Here is a 19,549-nt window from a genome sequence, read left to right as displayed (position 1 = left end):
TACTAGTGATTACTTCGACCAGTACTGGTACATTTACTCTTATTATACATATTTTATTACCACTTATTCTTTACCATTGGTGAAAGAAATATGTAGTTGCGTTACTTATGTAAAAGTACAGATACCGAAGCAAAAAAAAAGAAAAGTAAAAGTATGACATGAAAAAATCTTAAGTAAAAGTGTTAAAGTATCTTTTTAAAAATGTACTTAAAGAGTAAATAGTAAATGTATTTTGCGTAGAGTTTGAAGTGTAATAAAGTTTCAAATGTAGTGATTTTGATACAGAGACAATTTAATAAAAAAATGATAATTCTAGATGTTTTTTATTTGTCAAACTATGAATGTGCTAAAAAGAAACTCTCAGACTTCTCAGCAGATCTCAAACAATAATAACAAATATTTTACTTTATATATATAATATACTTTTATATATAAATATACTTTTCAATCCAGTCCAAAATGTAGTGGAGTAGAAAGTACAGACACCTGCTCTCAAATGTAGTGAAGTATTTATTATTAGTATTATATTATTTAATTAGAAGTATTCAAATTCACTTTAGTACAGTACATTACTTCTTTCACTTTGTTACGTTTCACCACTGTTCATTCCTTACTCATTCCACTACACTTCACAACAAACTGAACTATCAGCATGACCATATTTTGAGTTAAAGTTGTAGTATGAAACTTTTCTGCTTGTTTCCATTTTGCTTTGACATTTTCCACAGTATAAACGTACCCGTATTTGAATAAACGCAAGTTATATCTGTTTTTGTCGCTAACAGCATATATTCTTACAGTACACAGGGTCACCTCTCCACAGATCTGACCTGTAACTTAGCCTGGTCACGTCACGAGATTGTCCCCATGACGATCTCGACCAACATTTGAACAGCACATTACAGCTATACTTAACATTCTTATCTGCTGCTTTCTTGTCCAAAAGTATACCTCATTTATCCAGTCACCATTATTTCTTGGCCCAATCAGGAGTGCGGGGCCAATCAGTGATCTCAAATGTTTTCTTATCAATTTGGCTGCTCCTACATATGTGCAACGCAATCCCATATCTCCATAATTGTGTTCTGGTTAATTGCTTTTTTGTGTTGTGGTTGGACCTCATAAGATCTTTATCTCCAAATGAGGTCAGAAAAGGCACACGGGGAGAGTTTGGTTTCAGACGTGGGACAGTTATAAAGGGGTGAGTTTAAAGATGTTGTATAGGATTAAAACCAAGTTTAGTCTGTATTTTGGCTCTGTTTAGACCTCAGTCCCGATTTTGATCTGGTTAAAGCTTTATTTTATTACAAGACTTTAGTTTTAAAAGTTATTCAAAGTACTTCATACAAACCTAACTGCTACTTAAGATCTCGTTCAGTCCTTTTTTAGAAGATTTTTTTTTTTTTCAATCTTGTTCTAGGTTGCATTCACACTTGGTCCTAGTTTTGCCCAGTTTAGATTAGTTTGGTCCTGGTTTTAGCACAGTTTAGATTAGTTTGGTCCTGGTTTTAGCCCAGTTTAGATTAGTTACTAGTTTTGCTCCTGTTTTTAGCCCAGCTTAGATTAGTTACTAGGTTTGGTCCTAGTTTTAGCCCAGTTTAGATTAGTTTGGCCTTGGTTTTAGCCCAGTTTAAATTAGTTACTAGCTTTGGTCCTGGTTTTAGCCCAGTTTAGATTAGTTTCGTCCTGGTTTTAGCCCAGTTTAGATTAGTTTCGTCCTGGTTTTAGCACAGTTTAGATTAGTTTGGTCCTGGTTTTAGCCCAGTTTAGATTAGTTACTAGGTTTGGTCCTGGTTTTAGCCCAGTTTAGATTAGTTACTAGGTTTGGTCCTAGTTTTAGCCCAGTTTAGATTAGTTTGGCCTTGGTTTTAGCCCAGTTTAAATTAGTTACTAGCTTTGGTCCTGGTTTTAGCCCAGTTTAGATTAGTTTCGTCCTGGTTTTAGCCCAGTTTAAATTAGTTTGGTCCTGGTTTTAGCCCAGTTTATATTAGTTACTAGCTTTGGTCCTGGTTTTAGCCCAGTTTAGATTAGTTTGGTCCAGGTTTTAGCCCAGTTTAGATTAGTTTGGTCCTGGTTTTAGCCCAGTTTATCTTAGTTACTAGCTTTGGTCCTGGTTTTAGCCCAGTTTAGATTAGTTTGGTCCTGGTTTTAGCCCAGTTTAGATTAGCTTGGTCCTGGTTTTAGCCCAGTTTAGATTAGCTTGGTCCTGGTTTTAGCCCAGTTTAGATAGTTACAAGGTTTGGTCCTGGTCTAGTCCTGGTTTAGAGCCGGGTTTAGTCCCATTTTAGTCCCAGTTTTTATATAGTTATAGTTACTCTGATACAATCCTACCCTGCTGTACTTCTGACCACAGGGGGCAACATTGTAACTTCATATCAAACTTGTATTTAAGAAGGACCTTGGATTAAAAAAAATCTTTTGAAGAGTGGTTCGTTAACAGGACAAAAGCCTCCTGTGACCTTCGACCCCTGCTTCTCGTGCATCCCCATCCCTGCGGGCGCAATTTGCATTATTTGTCAGATAAATTTTTCACTTTTTGTCATGCGTTGTCAGGAGCAGTGTAGAACGCTGTCTCCTCTCGGATATTCTTTCTAAAGCAGGTCACTGGAGGGCATCCTTGGTGATTTTCAGTGATATAGGATTTGCATGTCACTCAGACGGAGACTGACTTGCCCGGGAGCTGTGTCCAGATATGGCACCATTAGCAGGTTTAACAGGAGGCCCATCAGACGCAGTGGGCCCGATGAATATGCAAATCACCACATTTAGGACACAAATGGAATTGTGATAAGTGCTTTTCTGAGCAAAGGCAAAATGTCCATCAGGTCCCTGTTTAGATTGCATGTAGAGCAGTTTAAAAATGATTGATAGATGCTAGATTATATGGATTAAGAATGAAATATAATCCCATTTTGAATTATCGCAGTTAGCAAATCGAAAAAGATTGCAGCATTCCTACATTCCCCGTCAATATATTTAAATTCTGATCAGTATAATATGTTTTGAAATACATGTGATTCTCGTTTAGCAGTCTCCTCTGTTAAAGATTCACTATGTAACTTTTTTAGTGAAGGGTCCAATACCTGGTTGTCATTTTAATTGCTTGTGTTTTATTGCTAAAAAAAACCTCGAAAAATATGCTTTTTTACTGGGAGCCTCTTCACAGATCTCATGTGTAACGTAGCATCTCCATGGAGACAAAGAGGTGGCAGATTCTCTATCAGAAAACACGCGTAATGCCTCTTTAATGCTTCAGGATATATATAAATGTGCTATGTGAACGGAATCTTGATTGCCTGAGCGAAAATATGACTTAGGCACAGTTTACACTTAAACCTAGCCATTAAACAGATGTGTTAGTTTCAGCGTCAAGAGGATTTGAACTGCCAACTTTCAAAGGACAAACGTTCTACCAACTGAGGTATTACACAGCCAAACACAAACTGAATGACTTGCCAGAATAGTTTTAATTTCATTCACCCCCAACGATTCTTCTTCTTTACTTATAATTAGGATGGGAGATAACGCAAGGATCCACGCTATGTCATGTAGTACCAGCATTTTGCGTTTGCTGAGATATGTAACCTACTGCTTCTACGTTTTTCTTTACTGGGGTTGGTCGAAAACCTCTTGCCTTCTGTCTCCTACCATTACTAAGACCCGCACAAGAGAGCATAAGGTCGAAGAAAAGGGTCCCCAAGTCAGCTCTCACTTTTTGGGCTTAGATTTTACGCCTGTTCCCCCCCCATGGCTCTGAGCTCCGGGATAAGGGGACCCATACCTGCCCGAACAATAGACCGGCTCATAAAGCAAACTTAAGTCTATAGTGGTACAATAGGGACTGCTTTGTATTTTTAAGAATAGCAAGAAAAGACGTCGCAAAGCAAAGTCCAGGCACCAGACAAAATCAAATTAGCGGCATAGCGCCCTCAAAAGCTCGTCTCTGAAAGTCGGACGTCTTACTCTGTCAGCGTGTCCTTTGTTATTCAGGAGAGGATAGGCAAAAGCGTTGGGTTTGATCTTCAACCTCGCCTGGTCTAATGATTGCCCGTAGGCACAAGGGCAGCGGGGCAGGTGGTGGGGTCGGAGGTCTGCGCGGACGGGACAGACTTGAATCAATCTCAAAGGTTCATTCATTTTGTTTGAACTCTAAAATGCCAAAGAAAGGTCATTTTATACTAATGCTGCTAAAATTTCAGACTTGTTTTTGATACTAAACAAAGAAAAAAATATACATGATACTGAATTGAGTATAACAAAAACACTCCTTTTTTAATAGGTGGAATTTTCAGCACAAAATAATAGTAGTTTCTTTAAAGCAGAATGCAAAATCGACTTTTCAGAGCTTTTAACCATCTTATAATTGTTTCCCCTCACCATTTACTCACCAAAAGTTGTATTTAGGCATGTTTGAACGTACACAAACAGAAGCTCTAATTTCACATCAGCTATAATTCATGTTATTTACAACGGTAACCTGGCAACCTAGGACTAAATAATACACATGTGCTGTTTGTATTTTTCTTGATTACTTGCATCAATGTTGGAAACCACAGCACATTTCCATACAATCGTGTCTGCTTATTTTTGGATGTGGTGGTTTTGGTGTTTGGATTCCTCTGGTGATTGTTCATGGGATTTATAACTATAGACCCACAAACTTTCATTCACTTGGCATTCGTGGAAAATAGTGAATCAATGCTGTGGAACAACGCAAGATTCTAGGTAGCAGCAAAATTATACAATAGTGACCTCTTGTGGACTTTTAGTCAAACAACACTCACTTTAGATGGTAAAAAAAAGGACCAAAGGTTATTTGAGTGAAGATGTTTCGTTGCTTCGTTCTTCACAAAAACTTACTTCTTAGCTTTGAGATCCTTTTGACTTTTGGTGTGTTCTTCTAACTGTGTCAACGTCAGTAGTTTAAACTCCTGATCGTTGAAAGCGTCTACACTTTTTACATCTTTGGAGGATTTCAAAAAACTTTCCAAATCCGAAACCCATTTTGCCTTCAGATTTTTGGGCTGCTCCTTGCTCTCGATATTTTTCGCACTTGTGTTGACCAATCTTTGAGCCTTTACACTTTGGGATTGTGATTTCTCCGCTAAAGGGGGGTGGGGTCTGATGATACATCCTGGGGCAGTCGACACGTCCCTTTGTGGTCCATATTTTGAACGCAAAGTGCCAGTTTTGGAGATGGGTGTGCTGGTTGTTTTGGTTGGTGAGTCATTTGAGAGTATGGCGGAGTTCCAGTCGTCTCTTAGCTTAGCGTTGTGCTCCATATTAAGCCCCACTTCGTCCATAAGTTCAGCCTTTTGCGTTGCGTTTACCTTAAGAAGAATGTAGTCTCTGGTTGGGGGGTGGTGGGGACCTCTCTTCTGGATTCGAACAGATGCCGCATTCTCACTCTGAGACATTTTGACTGAAGCAATTTGTTCTAGAAAGAAAGCATAGAAAGATGGTTTTATTTTAATTAGCGTACAATTGTTACATTGTGTATACAGCATGAATCTTGTATCCCATTGAAATACAGTAAAGAAATGAGATGTGACATTCAAGCAACCTTTTCCTTCTGTACTGCATTATGGAAATATAATATACAGGCAGACTTCAACCTCTACTTTGAAACCTTTAGATCCACTCTTTCACTCAGCCCTTCGTTTCATAAGAGGTGATGATTTTCCCATTACTTTTCACTTTATGAAAAAGTAGTAGAAGAGAACAACACTGTATAAAATGTATTTATAAGGGACTACTTCATAAACTGTCTGAATATCTTACTTGTTTCTTGAACTTTGATGCAGAAACTTTGAATTAAAGATGTCATGATTGTCTAAGTCTAAGTCTAAGAACTGAAATGGGAAAAAAAAATGTAATATATTTCAAGGACATGCAAAACTGGATGGATTGGTGCCACTAATGCACTTTAACACTTTAATAATCTGGTGATAAACATTTATAATCACATCTGCTCCTGTTTTTAATGTTTTAAGTGGATCTATGTGCTTCTCATTTATTTGTCATAATGGAATCAGATTAATAGCGAGGATTTCATGAGCGGTTTTAGAGTCTCAAGCTACTCTCTTTTTGCAGCTTAATTACGATTTGGATTTTAGACACTGGAATGTTAACCAAAACAGTGCGCTATGCATGCAACACTTTTTTATACTGGTGTTTAGCATCTTAATATAGAGCTACATTAATACCATATATTCAATTAAAATATGTTGAGAGTGGGATTCGAACCACCAACCTTCAGATCAGTGGACAAACTACCAACTGAGCTACTGTTGCCTCCATTTTCTACCTTCAGCCCCACTCACAGCTTTCAGAGCACACCCAGGCATTACCTTGAGTTGACCATTTGGCTGAGGAGCTGGTCAGGTTTGGCAGAGACTTTCTTCTGTTGTGAGTTTTCCCATCAGGTGAAGACACTTTATTCACAGGGGCAGAGGCACGTGGCTCAGGTGTATCCGAAATCAAAACTTTTTCATTCTGGATGTGCTTTTTATCCTCGTCTGCCGCGTCTGCATAATCCCAGAAGACCTCTCCGAAATAGTAGCGCTTAACATGTGCAGTACTGTTCACGACAAAGCTTCAAGACAAAAAGATGGAGAAGACACATAAACGGATGCATTACCAATTCATGTGTTGTATGAATTTTATTTTATTTTTTATTTTACCTGTGCTCGTGAAAATAAATGGACAGGATGAGGTTGGACTTGGCCCCAGCGACAATCACCCTGAGACAGGCTCCAGTCAGAAAGTTAAATATTCTAATCTTTCCATCCGCACAGCCAGTGACCACACGCAGGTACGTGAGAGTAACGGATCTGACCTCTCTGAAAAGCAGACACGGCAGTAGTTTAAAGCCACACTGCGTAACATTTCCACCACCAAACAAAGTTACAGAAGTTACTGTGGAGAAGCAAGCTTGATGCATGTATTTAAAATGTTGTTTTTTTTTGTTTTTGTTCTTTCTTTTTTTTTTTTTTACAATAAAAAGCCCTGTAATGAATGTAAGTTTATTAAATGTCTGAAATGTTACACTGTGGGGCTTTAAAGTGGCTGTAAGCATTTTTTTCTGTGTAGATGAGCAAAATTTATTTTATCCCAGTATAAATATAATGTGTAAAAAAAATGAGACTGCTGTGTGCTGTCTGCTTTTAGGTATAAAGCCTTTTTATCGTCAGAGAATCAGGAAGTGCACTGTTAGCATGCTAGTTGTTGTTAGCATTACCGTGGCAGAAAAACTCCAATCTGACCTCTGAAAGTTGTGAAAAGCACTTATAAAGTCATCGTGGTGAGTTATTAGGATTATGGGAATGATTTAGGTAAGTGAGGAATAACTTTGGACCACTGCAAGATATTTAAAATGAACTTGTTCTGTTTTACACATTTTGAAGAGAGTAAAAATCAGGTACAGTGCCTCTAACGTGCAGTGCTGTAAATGTAATGCTCACTTTGGATGGGTGAATGTTTTGATACAGTCTTTGGCTTCACAGTGAGTGCTCCAGGCCATGACCGCTCCTTCAACGTCTCCGGTCAGAAGATGCCATTCATCGAAGAAAAGACAGCGCACAGAGCTTTGGTGGCCGTCAATCGCCTACAATGTACAGAAAATATTAATCAGACGCTCCGTTACTTAAGGTGGACTTATTAATAGAAACTATGGCGCCCCCAACAGTCTCCCACATGGTCTAAAATCACAGTTTTGCTTCTTGTTTCATTCAAAGTAACAAAATTATTTACATTAAAAGTGCATTATGTAACTTTTGGTTATTAAATTATTATAATTTATACTAAAGTAAATTTTACAGTGGATACATTTTACTTTTACTTCAATACATTTTAGAGAAGTTATCTGTACTTTCTACTTCACTACATTCTTGAACAGGACTGAAAAGTAAAAGTATTGTTGTAACATTTGAGCCCTGCTGAAAAGTCTGAGGGTTCATTTTTAACAAGTTCATAATTTGAGCAAAGAAAAATATACAAACAAGCTAAAAAATTACTAATTCTAATTTTTCTGTTGAACAAAATTCAGCTCAAATCTTATCAAAAGCACTACATTTGAAGCTTTATAAGACCTAAAAATATGTGTGAAATACTTTTACTTTTTACTCTTGAAGTACATTTTTAAATTAGTACTTTAATACTTTTACTTAAGTAGATTTTTTTCATGAGATACTTTTACTATCTCTACTTTTACTTAAGTAACAAAAGTGAGTACTTCTTCCACCACTGGGGATCTGCCGCGTGCCTGTGTTGCTCATGGAGATGTTATTACGTTGCCTGGAATGTTTCACAGTATGACATTAACATATCTATCTTACATCCAGTTATAGTACAGATGCTTCGATATTGTATTTACTTACTTTTAGATTAAAGACTATTAAATTACCTTGAGCACTGCTGCCTTCTCCAAGTCCCATATTTTGACCTTTCCTTTGTCGCAGCTGCTGTAGACCCTGGTTTGATGGATCTTCACACACTGGACAGAGCTGGGGTGCTTAAAGTTGAACTCCTCACAAACTTTCCCTTTCTGCAGATCCCAAACTGTAAGAAAATATGTTTGGTTACACATCTGTTCTTATTATTAATTTGCTACATGTAAATCCTTACCTTTCACAGTGTTGTCCTTGGCCCCTGAGACGAGTCTATCCCCCCACACATCCAGACTGTTCACTGCCCCCATGTGGCCAGACAGAGTCATTACACACGTTTTGCTTTTGAGATTCCAACATCTGCAAGAATGTGATATTTTTACTTTTACTTGAGTAACTTTTTACCTTTGTATCTGTAAATTTATTTGAGTACTTCATCCACCACTGGTACCTACTTTATAAATATTTCTTACCTGATTATTCCATCAGAACTTCCAGTGATGACCAGGTCCTTGTCCTCGCACAGCCGCACAGCCCTGACCTGAACCACGTTTCCCTTGAGCACAGAGACGACTTTAGCCTCCACAGACACATAAAGGATCTGCACCGTGCCGTCCTTGGAGCCCACCGCCATCATTGTGCTTCCCCTGTAGTCTATGACACGGTGAGGGTCATGTCTGGACAAAACAAAAATCACCAACATAAACACACCCAACATTTCATCAATTTGATCTAAGTACATCTTATTTTGACATTGTCGATAGATTATGGAATTAGGATTCAGTTCACAGTTCAAATCTTGAGCTGAATAAATGGATAACAATCATATGCATTTCAGAAAAAGTTTGAAAAGGTCGAAAATAACTACATGTTAGCAGGTTTAAATAACAAAATCTCATATACACTGAATTTACTTCTCTACAGAGGGCAGTATATTATCCATCCATGACTTTCAGAATGATGACAAATTTGGACTGTTGCCACGCCGATTATCAAGATAAAATATTATATCTATTGAATGGGGAAAAGTACTCAAAATATTGCCTTTAACAGAAATCTAAACCTCAAAATAGCAGCTTTTAAGATTTACTAATTGCAACCATTCAATGTGCAAACTGAATCTTACAATCGTTGTTCTGTCCAGCTATGCTCCTCCATCGAGTTTTGCTCCCCCTCTGTATTTCTTTCTTATGCAAATGATACATCCCTTCTTGAGAAGCGCTATTTTGAGTTAATATTTCAATTTCAAATAAAATGGACAACTAACGAACAACATTTTAGCTTAAGACTCATGATTATTAAAAATAGACCTATTTTAGTTTACATTATAAATCTTGAAACATCAGACGCCCATAAGGTAGTGTTGCTGTTGATCTGTTATAACATTAGTTTACTTTTCTGATTAGGCTTAACAAAAAAAAAAAAAAAAGTCAAATACGACTAGAAAATGTCAATGTCAAGATATAGAAATATGAATAGTTTCTTGGTCAAATTACAACATGACAATGTCAAGACAATATAATATAAAATATGAATCATTTTGTGGTAAAATTACGTAATTTGTGGTTTGAGTATAAGAAACAACACTTAACCGGGAGAGTTTCCTTTGCTTCAGTACTCAGTAGTGTGGGACGCAAATCTTGACAATGGGATCATATTAACAAAACAGTCACTTACTTATCAATGATCTCGGTAGTGACGAATCCACTGCAGTAAATATTACGCTCTTCCATTTGTACCAGTTTTATTTTCAGATGGCCCTGCAGAATTATTAAATTTAAAAAAATATTGTTTGAGATTTTACAATGTCCATTTAACAACAAAGAAATATATTAACCTCTTTATCACCAGATGTATCGTCACTGACAGGCACTTGGACTTGGACAACATTGGCATAAATTGGACTCACAAAGTTATTGTCCTTGCTCTAAAGACAAAATGTTTAGATGGCATAATGTTATGTATATAACAATCAGCAATTAATGTTAGTAATGTGGATTGTGTCTATATTAAGTACCAACCTTCACCATGTCCCATGTTTCATTAATGCTCTTTCTAAACTCAATCTCACTGAGAGTTTCTTTTGCAAGCGACTGCCACCGGCTTGACACTTTAATGCAAATTTTTAAACAAGACTGATCCAGTAAACCTTGAAATACAAAGACAGCATATGAACATATTTATTTACTACATTTTTATTTTACTTACTATACTTGGCATCAGTGGTGGAACGTAACCAAGTAAAGTAGTAATAGGAGGAGGTATCTATACTTTCTACTCCATTACATTTTTGTAACTGGACTGAAAAGTAAAAGTATTTTTCATTACTGTTTGAGACCGACTGAAAAGTCTGAGGGGTTTATTTTTAACACATTCATAATTTGAGCAAATAAAAATAAACTAATAAAAACAGCTAAACGCTGTTTCTGTTGAACAAAATTAAGCACAAATCTATATCAAAATCATTACATCAGAAGCCTTAAAAGATCTCGAAATATGTGCGAAATACTTTTACTTTTTACTCTATAAGCACAAGTTCTTTAATACTTTTTTTTTTTGTTGACACTTTTAATTGAGCTTTTTTTTCTCTGGTATGAATTGTTTAACAGAAGTGAGTACTGCTTAACATATAGTACAATTAATGTAGTAAAATATGTTTTAGTATTATTAACATTTTTTGCACTTACCTAAGATTCTTTTCGACAGATTAACAGGTAAACTGGATATAAAATCTTTGTATCGGCTGATCCCACTGTAGGACTTGGAGGAACCAGGCACTACCATAAGAGCAGGCTCATCTGATTCACCTGATTCACTATTAGTGTTGCAACCTGAAAGAGACAAAAAACAGGGATTTAAAATTGCTTAAAGTTCCGATTAGAGTTGTTTCTTTGATCCAACTTTTATCAGTGTTTCAAAATGATGAAAAATACTGTTGCCAAAGTGATTAACAATTTAAAATGATATCTTTAGAAAGGGGAGAAAGTCCTCAAAATGTTGGCTCTAACAGGAAGCAAAAATCCGTTAAGTATTAGAGGCACTTTACTGACCCCAAACAAAAACAAAAAAAACTACCTTCAAATGTCACTTGTCCACGCTTTTGTCTGATGAGTAACACGTCTGTTAAGTTAGCAAGAGCCCGTAATAATCCACTGTCACAGCGCAAAAGAAGACGACAAAGATAGTGAGATTTGATCCAGTCTGGGCGGCTGTCAAACCACTCTCTTATCTCGTGCCCATTGAATCCAAGCGGTTTTTCTTGAGGTTTCGTGCTGATGCTAGTGGTGGAGGAGGCTAGTTTCTCTGATATACCGTAAGAAAAAAATGACCACGATGTATGGGCTAACACACGATGCATTTTCTCCAGCACTTGAAGGCTTCTACATCTGCAAAGCAAATCCATAATGAACCTCCTATGAAACGAGTCCCCAACGGTCCATAAATGATCCGTAGAAATCGGCGGAGTTTTGGCAAAGGCACAAGAAGGACACATGCCACATAGGTGAACACAAGGCTTGTACTCCGTTAAATCAAGGTCCGGTGAATTTCTGCTATCTGTAATCTTGTCCATGGTAAATATTAGCTGTATTAAACGTTGTAACAAAACAGGTGACTGTCTACTACTGGGCGTTATGGCGTCGTTACCTAGCAACGACTCTAATCACCATGGTCTCAACTTTTTTTTCAGTTTGCTCATAAAATTAACGCCTTATAAATAAACTTTCTGAGTTAGAAGAAATGAAACGCCAAGTGTAGTTAATAAGATATTAATAAATAAATGTGTAAGAGATAAAAAAAAAAATCACGTGCGCCGCCCGGGAATCGAACCCGGGTCGCAAGAATGGGAATCTTGCATGATACCACTACACCAGCGGCGCCGTTGAGAGAGTTATGCGATTGGATCATGAATTATAGTATAGACAAAAATAGTGTTCCTGTATATTTTTTTAGGTTATTGAATTCATTAACAACCTAAACACATGGCATATATTGTATCTGTATCAATTATTTGAATATATGATAGAAAAGGAAAGAAACGCGCCCGCGCATATTTTTGGAACAGAAGGATGTAGATGCTCTTATTCTGAAAGAGTCGTATTTACTTCCGGGAATTACTTCTATCAACCGACGTTAGCATGAGCTAATATCTAACACATGTTTTTAGACTATTTTAAACTAGTCTAAAGCAGGCTGGCACTCGGTTTTCAGGTATAGTCATTTTAAAGTGCACGTAATTGCTAACTACTTACTTAGAAATAGTTTTTGCTCTTGTTACTACTCCTTTTTAAAAACTACATTCATTGCTATCAAAGTAAGCTAACGTTAGTTTGGAGTAGCAAACAAAGTTAATATTGTGTTGACTGTATTAATGCAACTTTTGGGGTTATGGTCATGCTTTGTGGACGATGCGGTTTGCTTATTTATCCGCGATATAAGTGCAGTTATAATGGTTAGCTGTTAGCGCTACTTTGCTATCAGGTTAGCTCAGTTTAGACAGAATAATTAGATTAATCGTTCTTACAGAGCGTGCAGAAATGACGGACAGAGGCGGTGGTGTGGAGTGGGTTGAAACTACAGAGGTCCTTATAATTCAGGAGTGCATTCCTCCTGATGCCACTAACTCTACAGACACTGTCACCTCAGGTATAGTTTGGATTTCAATGTGTTGATTCGTTTGTTGCATATAATGATCAGTCTCATAGATTGTGTATCTTCTCTTTACCTTCAATATTTACTTTTCTCATGTAGTAATGCCTATACTGGAGCCAGCTGAAGCTCCTATCCAGAAATTATTAGATACAGTGGTACCAGGAGAGAGTGCTGGCTTTTGTAAGTCTGAATTCTACATTTTTTATAGGTGATCTAAGTGGTACATATTTACTTGAACTGTCTTCCTTTGTTTAGGTTGTGAAGAGTGTCTGTCTCTATTTCAAGACCAAAATGACCCCGCTAATGTCAATGGACCATCCTTCATACTGGACTTTCCAACAGTTATGGGTGTGCCGCAGCGGGCGCTTCTCACACTACCCTTTGGACTCATGATTGGTAGATCCAGTATTCCTAATGCAGGTGTGGGTGTGATCAACCACGGCCCTACTCTGTCTCCTGGGATGCACTTTGGGCCATATGAGGGAGAAGTGGTTGCAAAGGAAGATGCATTGTCTAGCAATTTCTCATGGGAGGTAGGTTCAAAGTATTTACATTTTGGTCTAACAAGTTATTAAAATAGCAAAAGATAATAAAATTCTGTCAACTGAACAAAACAAAGATTTTTCAAGCTGGCCCTAGTTGTTTACAAGAAATATACTGTAGTGTTCTGGTGTAAGGAAGATGCCAAATTTCTTCTGGTTGTTTATTTTCTGAACAGAAGGGCTGCTGTAGGCCGTAACCCATGTCAGAACAAGAGCAAAACAACAGCAGTCTCAACTCACTAGAAACAGACCTGTAAGTGATGAATAGAACCTTCACATCAACATGTCAGCATAGCAACCAAGTAAGAAAAGTAATTACATTAACAACAACACATAAACTGTTAGAATAACAACAAAAGTGTCAACTCTTAGGTAACCACAAAATATTAGATCATTGCAATATGTTAGTTAAATAATAGTTCAATTGACTTTACTCATAACAGATAGTTCTTACTATAAACCAGTGGTTACCAACTTTTTTTGTCTTGAGTACATTAAGTGTTGTCTCACTGTTGCCCCTTATAAATGGTACTGGTATTTCTTTAGCAGTTATAAAACTGTTATGTTAACTTGTACATTGCCAATAATAACCCTTTATTTATTTATTCATATATATATATATATATATATATATATATATATATATATATATATAAATATATATATATAATTACTTTACTTTTAAGTGTGAAATCATTTGAAGTACCACTTGGCAAGTGCTCACATACCTCCAGGGGTCCCTGTACTATGGTGTATTATTTTCAGTGTAGTTAGCTCCAGATGGATATCAGATGGATCTATGGCAGCAACTTATTCACTCTTAAAAATGTTTGTTCAGTTGACACAATTTAATTTTCTTTGGCTATGGACATTACCTAGACAAATGAGGGATTACACAGACAAGTTAATAAAATGTAAAAAAATAATCTAATTTGCAGATAAACAAAGGACAAGAGGGATATGAGTACATAGACGGTGTCAAAGACACTCATTCAAACTGGATGAGGTAAAATGACATTGAAGTATTTTGTCATATTATTGAATATTTTGCATAGGGACTCATGTTGTCTTTCATAGGTATGTGAACAGCGCTCGTAACAAAGAAGAGGCAAATCTGATAGCAGTACAGTACAAAGGCAGCATTCTGTTTCATTGTTGTGGTACGGTCCATGCTGGGGATGAACTGATGGTGTGGCCTAGCAGCAAAATGCTTAGCCAGTTCAGTGAAGCTTGGACCCTGTTCTGGTTTTCTAAGTTGAATACAAGAGGTATGTGTTAAACATTTAATTGTAGTTGGTTACTTCATTGTCTGCTTGCTTATTATTATTATTATTATTATTATTATTTAATTTTATTTTTTTAGAAACCAACACAACCGCCTCCACCCAGATCTTCCTGTGCCCTCATTGTCAGTTATCCTTCACCACAGAGACTTACCTACAGCGACATATTGAAAACTTCCATTCGGACCCAAATATTGAAATTATTGAACTTCCCTCTCCTAATTTAGACACGGGTCATGATGGACAGTCAGTTGGAGACCTCCAAGAAAAAGCTTCCGATGACTCTAAAACTTGCTTGGACTGTGGCAAAAGTTTTAAGCAAATTGCACACCTTAATAGACATAAGCTTTGTGTCCATTCAAATGAACGACCATTTTGTTGCACACATTGTAAACGAACTTTTAGTCAAGCATCTGGTTTAATCAGGCATCAGCTTGTGCATAAAAAGCCAGGTTTGATATCACAAAAAGATCTAGAGTCCAATGAAAATCTCACATATGAAATTACAAATCCAGATGATGTTCAAGAGGAGATTGAAAACCAAAATTCTAAAGAAACTGAGGAATCAACTGTTACTGAAAATTTAAATTCAACAGAGGAACAACCCCAAGTTCAGCCTGAAGAACTTAAAAAGTGTCCAGACTGTGATAAGACGTTTAGTCTTGAGTCTAACCTAAAAAAACATGTAGCGCTTGTACACGCTAACATTCGCCCATACGTCTGCTCGTTCTGTCAGAGGGGCTTTAGGCAGTACAGTGACCTTTCCAGACATCTGAAATCACACAAAAAGTCAAAGAAAAAGCTGGTGGAAGATGTCAGTGATGATGATTCAATAGTGTTGATTAGCTGCCCTATATGCATGGTCACTGAACCCTCCGTAGATGAACTTAAGGAGCACATCAAAAAAGAGCACCCAGATGTTGTGTTTGTGGAGAGCCAAAAAGAAGACCAACCTGATGACCAACCTGAGGCCCAATCTGAGGACCACTCTGAGGATAGCAAGATAAAAGTTGATAGCCCCATACCACAACAAGAAGAATCTGATGTATCTTCTCCAGTATCTACTTATCAGAGACCACAGCGGCATGAAGCAAGATCTAAAATTTCAGCTCTGGCAAGACTCATAGCTCCAAAACGCAGAAAAGTCCAAAACCCAACAACACCAACCACCAAAATTGCATCTAGTGAGGAGAGCTGTCCCGAACCAGAGACGCCGACTAGCAACAGTGTAAAACCAACCAAAAAGTTCAAATGGTATGGCTGTAATCGCTGTAAACGTACATACCCCAATCCCAAACTGCTCAAAACTCACAAATGCCCTGCGAGGAAACTCAAATGTCTTCAATGTGGAGCCGTTTTTAGCAAATCTGGGTTTCTCAAAAGACATGAGCGGACAGCACATGGCGACACTGATTATAATCCCACACCTGCTTGTGATCTGTGTGGTAAGGTATTTTCAAGTGCTTCGAAACTTAAACACCATCAAAGAAACAAAAACTGTGATAAATACCTTTGCAAGTCCGAAGTTTTCCCTTGCCCTTTTTGTCAGTTTTCATTTAGCATCAAAAACTACTTACTCAAGCACATAAGGAGGCACCATCCTATTGATTATCTGTCTCACTGCGAATCTGAAACGCTTGAAGACCTTGGCGTGGAGGAAGAGGTTAGGGAAAAACGCTTCAAATGTACGCTATGCCAAAAGACATACGTGAGCGAAAAAACATTCAAAAACCACGCATGCTTTCAACAGGCCAAAATTCTTTACTTGTGTCCAGATTGTGGTAAAGGTTTTAGTAATAAATACGGTCTGAAACAACATCAACGAATTCATACCGGAGAGAAACCATTCAGTTGCCCCCATTGCCCCAAAAGCTTCACACACGTGGGGCAGCTCAACGTGCACCTCAGGACACACACAGGAGAGAAACCTTATCTTTGTACGCATTGTGGGGAGAGTTTTCGACAATCAGGGGACCTAAAAAGACACGAGAGAAAGCATACAGGAGTCAGGCCCCACACCTGTCCCGAATGTGGTAAAAGCTTCAGTCGGCCCCAGAGTCTCAAAGCTCATCAGATGCTCCACCTGGGTCAAAGGATCTTCAAATGTACCCAGTGTGGCAAGAGCTTTTCCAGAAACTACCATCTCAGGAGACATCACCAGAAGATGCACTCATAAATGGGATGAAGAGGAAGTAGATATGAAACAATAAATAGATAATTATGTCCATGGTTAATACATCCCCTTAGAATTAATTAAGTTATTCATATATACTTCTCCCTTCATCAAGAGTTAGTAGAGGTTGGTAATTTTATTTTTTTTTTGTTTATGAGCAAAAAATAACATCCTATGTCCATTGTGCTCTATGAATGGTCAGAACATTGAATCTTTCAGAACTACCAGAATAGTTAATTCTATATGGAAAATTATAGGCCAAGTGTATCTAGGCATGAGCTTTACATACTGATACTGCAAAGCTACTATAAATCATCATGGGATCGGTTTACAATAGTAACATTAGAGGCAGAGAAAGAGACTTGAGTTTAATATAAGGAAGTTCAAGTTTGATTTTGTAGAGAGAACTGAATCCATAGGCATTCATAATTATGTCTATGATTAGATAAAGATATTCAAAAAGAGTTTGGGTTGTAAACACTCAAGTCGATATATTTTGACTGCTGGTACAGATGCTTTGCCACTGCTTATTGAGAAAAAGGTAATTATTGTTTTCAACATATTTTGAAATATGAAATATGAAAGTTGTTTAAAAAACATCAACTGTATTTCACTTTCAGGATATTAATGAATTTAGGTTTAATGCCGTATGGCTTTGCTATTTATGCATTGCATTACATGTTTTTATTGGTTCCTTTGTACAGGGGCTGTTTTGTATATATCTTTTTTTGCTTAATCTGGCTTAAGTTAAAAGTATAATTAGTCACAATATTGTATTATAGAATAATGGAAGATGTCTATTTTGAAAACTAATGCTTATGTAATTTTCCTTTTTAATAAAAATGAGACATCTTGAATTTTCACTGTTGACCATTTATTCCACAAAACATACAATGCAAAGCAGGTGCACTGTACAAGCCTTAATATCATGAAAATACCCATAACCATGCCTATTATTTTAACCTATTTTTGTATTTGTCCAGATCTACTTTTTTTTACATGACATAGTATAACATTGTCTAGTGAACTTTGCTTTTGTCAGTTCTCGTCATGTTAGCTTTTAGTTCCAACTTGACTATCATATAAATATTAAGGAAAATTAAAATATTTTAGTCTTAACCTGAACTATACAAACATACTGGTATGACATGAGATACAAGTTACACTCAATTTCATTTTAAACTGTGCGTAATTCAAACAGGTAGAGAGACCTGGCAGTGTTTCCATGTGCTACACAGTGGTGGTGAGTGCAGCTGCTGGTTACATACGAGCTTTTGAAACCGTAATACATTTCTGCTGGCATCGGTCCAGTACTTCACATCAGTAGTCCTAACTAAAATCACAAGTCTTTGACAACATCCATTTTTGAGGGAAAAAGAGTTGTGGCACAGCAGTTGAGGAGGCTTGTTTTCGTGGTCCATTCTCGAAAAAGCGATGGGTTAAAATAAAAAAATTGTTCGTTCGGTTGAGGTGATGAGTAAAAAAATCACAAAATCACTTCTGTAAGGTAGGCAGCAGGTGGTTCTTAGGGTTAAGTGAATTGGCCCCTACAAAGGATGAGTTACTCTTTGTACAATATCAAAGACATTTCATTCTTCAATCCAGTATATTAAGTCCTTTTTAGTGCAAATCCCTCCAATGTACATCCTTCCTTACATATATTCTACAATGACTTCCTTTGTCATTTGTTTATATTATGTTAAATGTTATACACGTTAAAAATGTATACAAAACCAACTGATTGTAAAGTCACACGCCACATATGTACAAACTCAAAAATGTCACGAAACAGGGCGAGAAAGAAAATTGTAGGAACGTTTTTTGGCAATTGAAAGCAACAGCTGGGTATTCGCACATGACCACTAATTAAAGAATACTTAAGTGTGAAAACAAAGGAAGAGAACATCAAGAGCTTAACGAAAGAACAAGTCTGTCTGGTGCTAAAATCGTTCCTCCACATTCGCTGAACAGACCTTGGTAAATATGAGCAAGTGGATGAGTTACGAAGGCGGGGGGCACAAATAATGGCTTCTCTGCCCCATAAACAAAGTCATCAGAAATACCCTGCGGTTCATTGAAAGCACAATAACACTGTCCTCCTCTTCTTCTTGTGATGGAGAAATGCATTGTTAGAAACGTGGAACAAATAAAGGCTTTATAAGGGTTCGGATTTCAGCTCCTCCACTTGGCACTCCAGGTCCGCCACCTGAAAAGAAACAAAAGACAAGACAAAGATTAATACAGTGACTACAGTATTAGTTACAGATCTACAACCACTACTAAAAGCATCACTACAACGGGGGCGGTGCCAGACATTTTTGGTTGGAGGAGCTATGAGGGTGCTAAGTTCTTCAATGAGGGTGCCCACTTTTTAAATTTAGAGTCTTATATGGATGCGAGCGCACATCCTCCCTCTTCCATGTTTGCTTCACTGTTTTAAACTGAATGTTGTTTGAATGTAGTTCCCTGTAGTGATTTATGAAAACTAATATGGATTTTTAAAAATATAGTCTC

The 19,549-nt window shown here is 37.2% G+C and overlaps 3 protein-coding genes and 1 non-coding gene across 4 annotated transcripts in view; 1 reads left to right on the top strand and 3 right to left on the bottom strand.

The window, feature by feature from the left end:
- Positions 1-4,856: 4,856 nt before the first annotated feature.
- Positions 4,857-11,958, bottom strand: fbxw10 (F-box and WD repeat domain containing 10). The gene is made up of 12 exons (XM_055229840.1): positions 11,463-11,958; positions 11,075-11,218; positions 10,409-10,536; positions 10,255-10,314; positions 10,065-10,147; positions 8,861-9,064; positions 8,626-8,747; positions 8,405-8,559; positions 7,464-7,606; positions 6,684-6,842; positions 6,351-6,595; positions 4,857-5,437 (listed from the first exon to the last, which is right to left on the bottom strand). Exons 1-12 carry the CDS (start codon positions 11,956-11,958, stop codon positions 4,857-4,859), a joined length of 2,520 nt encoding a protein of 839 aa, XP_055085815.1.
- A 236-nt stretch (positions 11,959-12,194) lies between these two features.
- trnag-ccc (transfer RNA glycine (anticodon CCC)) lies at positions 12,195-12,265 on the bottom strand. Its single transcript has one exon. It is a non-coding gene; the product is annotated as a tRNA-Gly (tRNA).
- Positions 12,266-12,489: 224 nt separating this feature from the next.
- Positions 12,490-17,892, top strand: LOC117387546 (histone-lysine N-methyltransferase PRDM9-like). Its single transcript, XM_055229426.1, has 7 exons — positions 12,490-12,596; positions 12,914-13,031; positions 13,137-13,217; positions 13,293-13,570; positions 14,518-14,585; positions 14,657-14,847; positions 14,943-17,892. The coding sequence occupies exons 2-7, from the start codon at positions 12,923-12,925 to the stop codon at positions 17,036-17,038; spliced, it is 2,823 nt and encodes a 940-aa protein (XP_055085401.1). The 5' UTR covers positions 12,490-12,596; positions 12,914-12,922; the 3' UTR covers positions 17,039-17,892.
- The window catches only part of ppp1r9bb (protein phosphatase 1, regulatory subunit 9Bb), a 58,049-nt gene continuing 56,387 nt past the window's right edge, over positions 17,888-19,549 (bottom strand). The window contains exon 11 of the mRNA XM_033984907.2: positions 17,888-19,241. Coding sequence (XP_033840798.1) covers positions 19,191-19,241 — 51 coding nt within the window. The 3' untranslated portion in view covers positions 17,888-19,190. The remainder of the gene's footprint in view (positions 19,242-19,549) is intronic.

This window comes from Periophthalmus magnuspinnatus, chromosome 19 (assembly GCF_009829125.3).
Source record: "Periophthalmus magnuspinnatus isolate fPerMag1 chromosome 19, fPerMag1.2.pri, whole genome shotgun sequence".
Lineage (NCBI taxonomy): Eukaryota > Metazoa > Chordata > Actinopteri > Gobiiformes > Gobiidae > Periophthalmus > Periophthalmus magnuspinnatus.
Note: the sequence above shows the minus strand (reverse complement) of the source record. Positions and strands in the feature narration are given on the sequence as shown.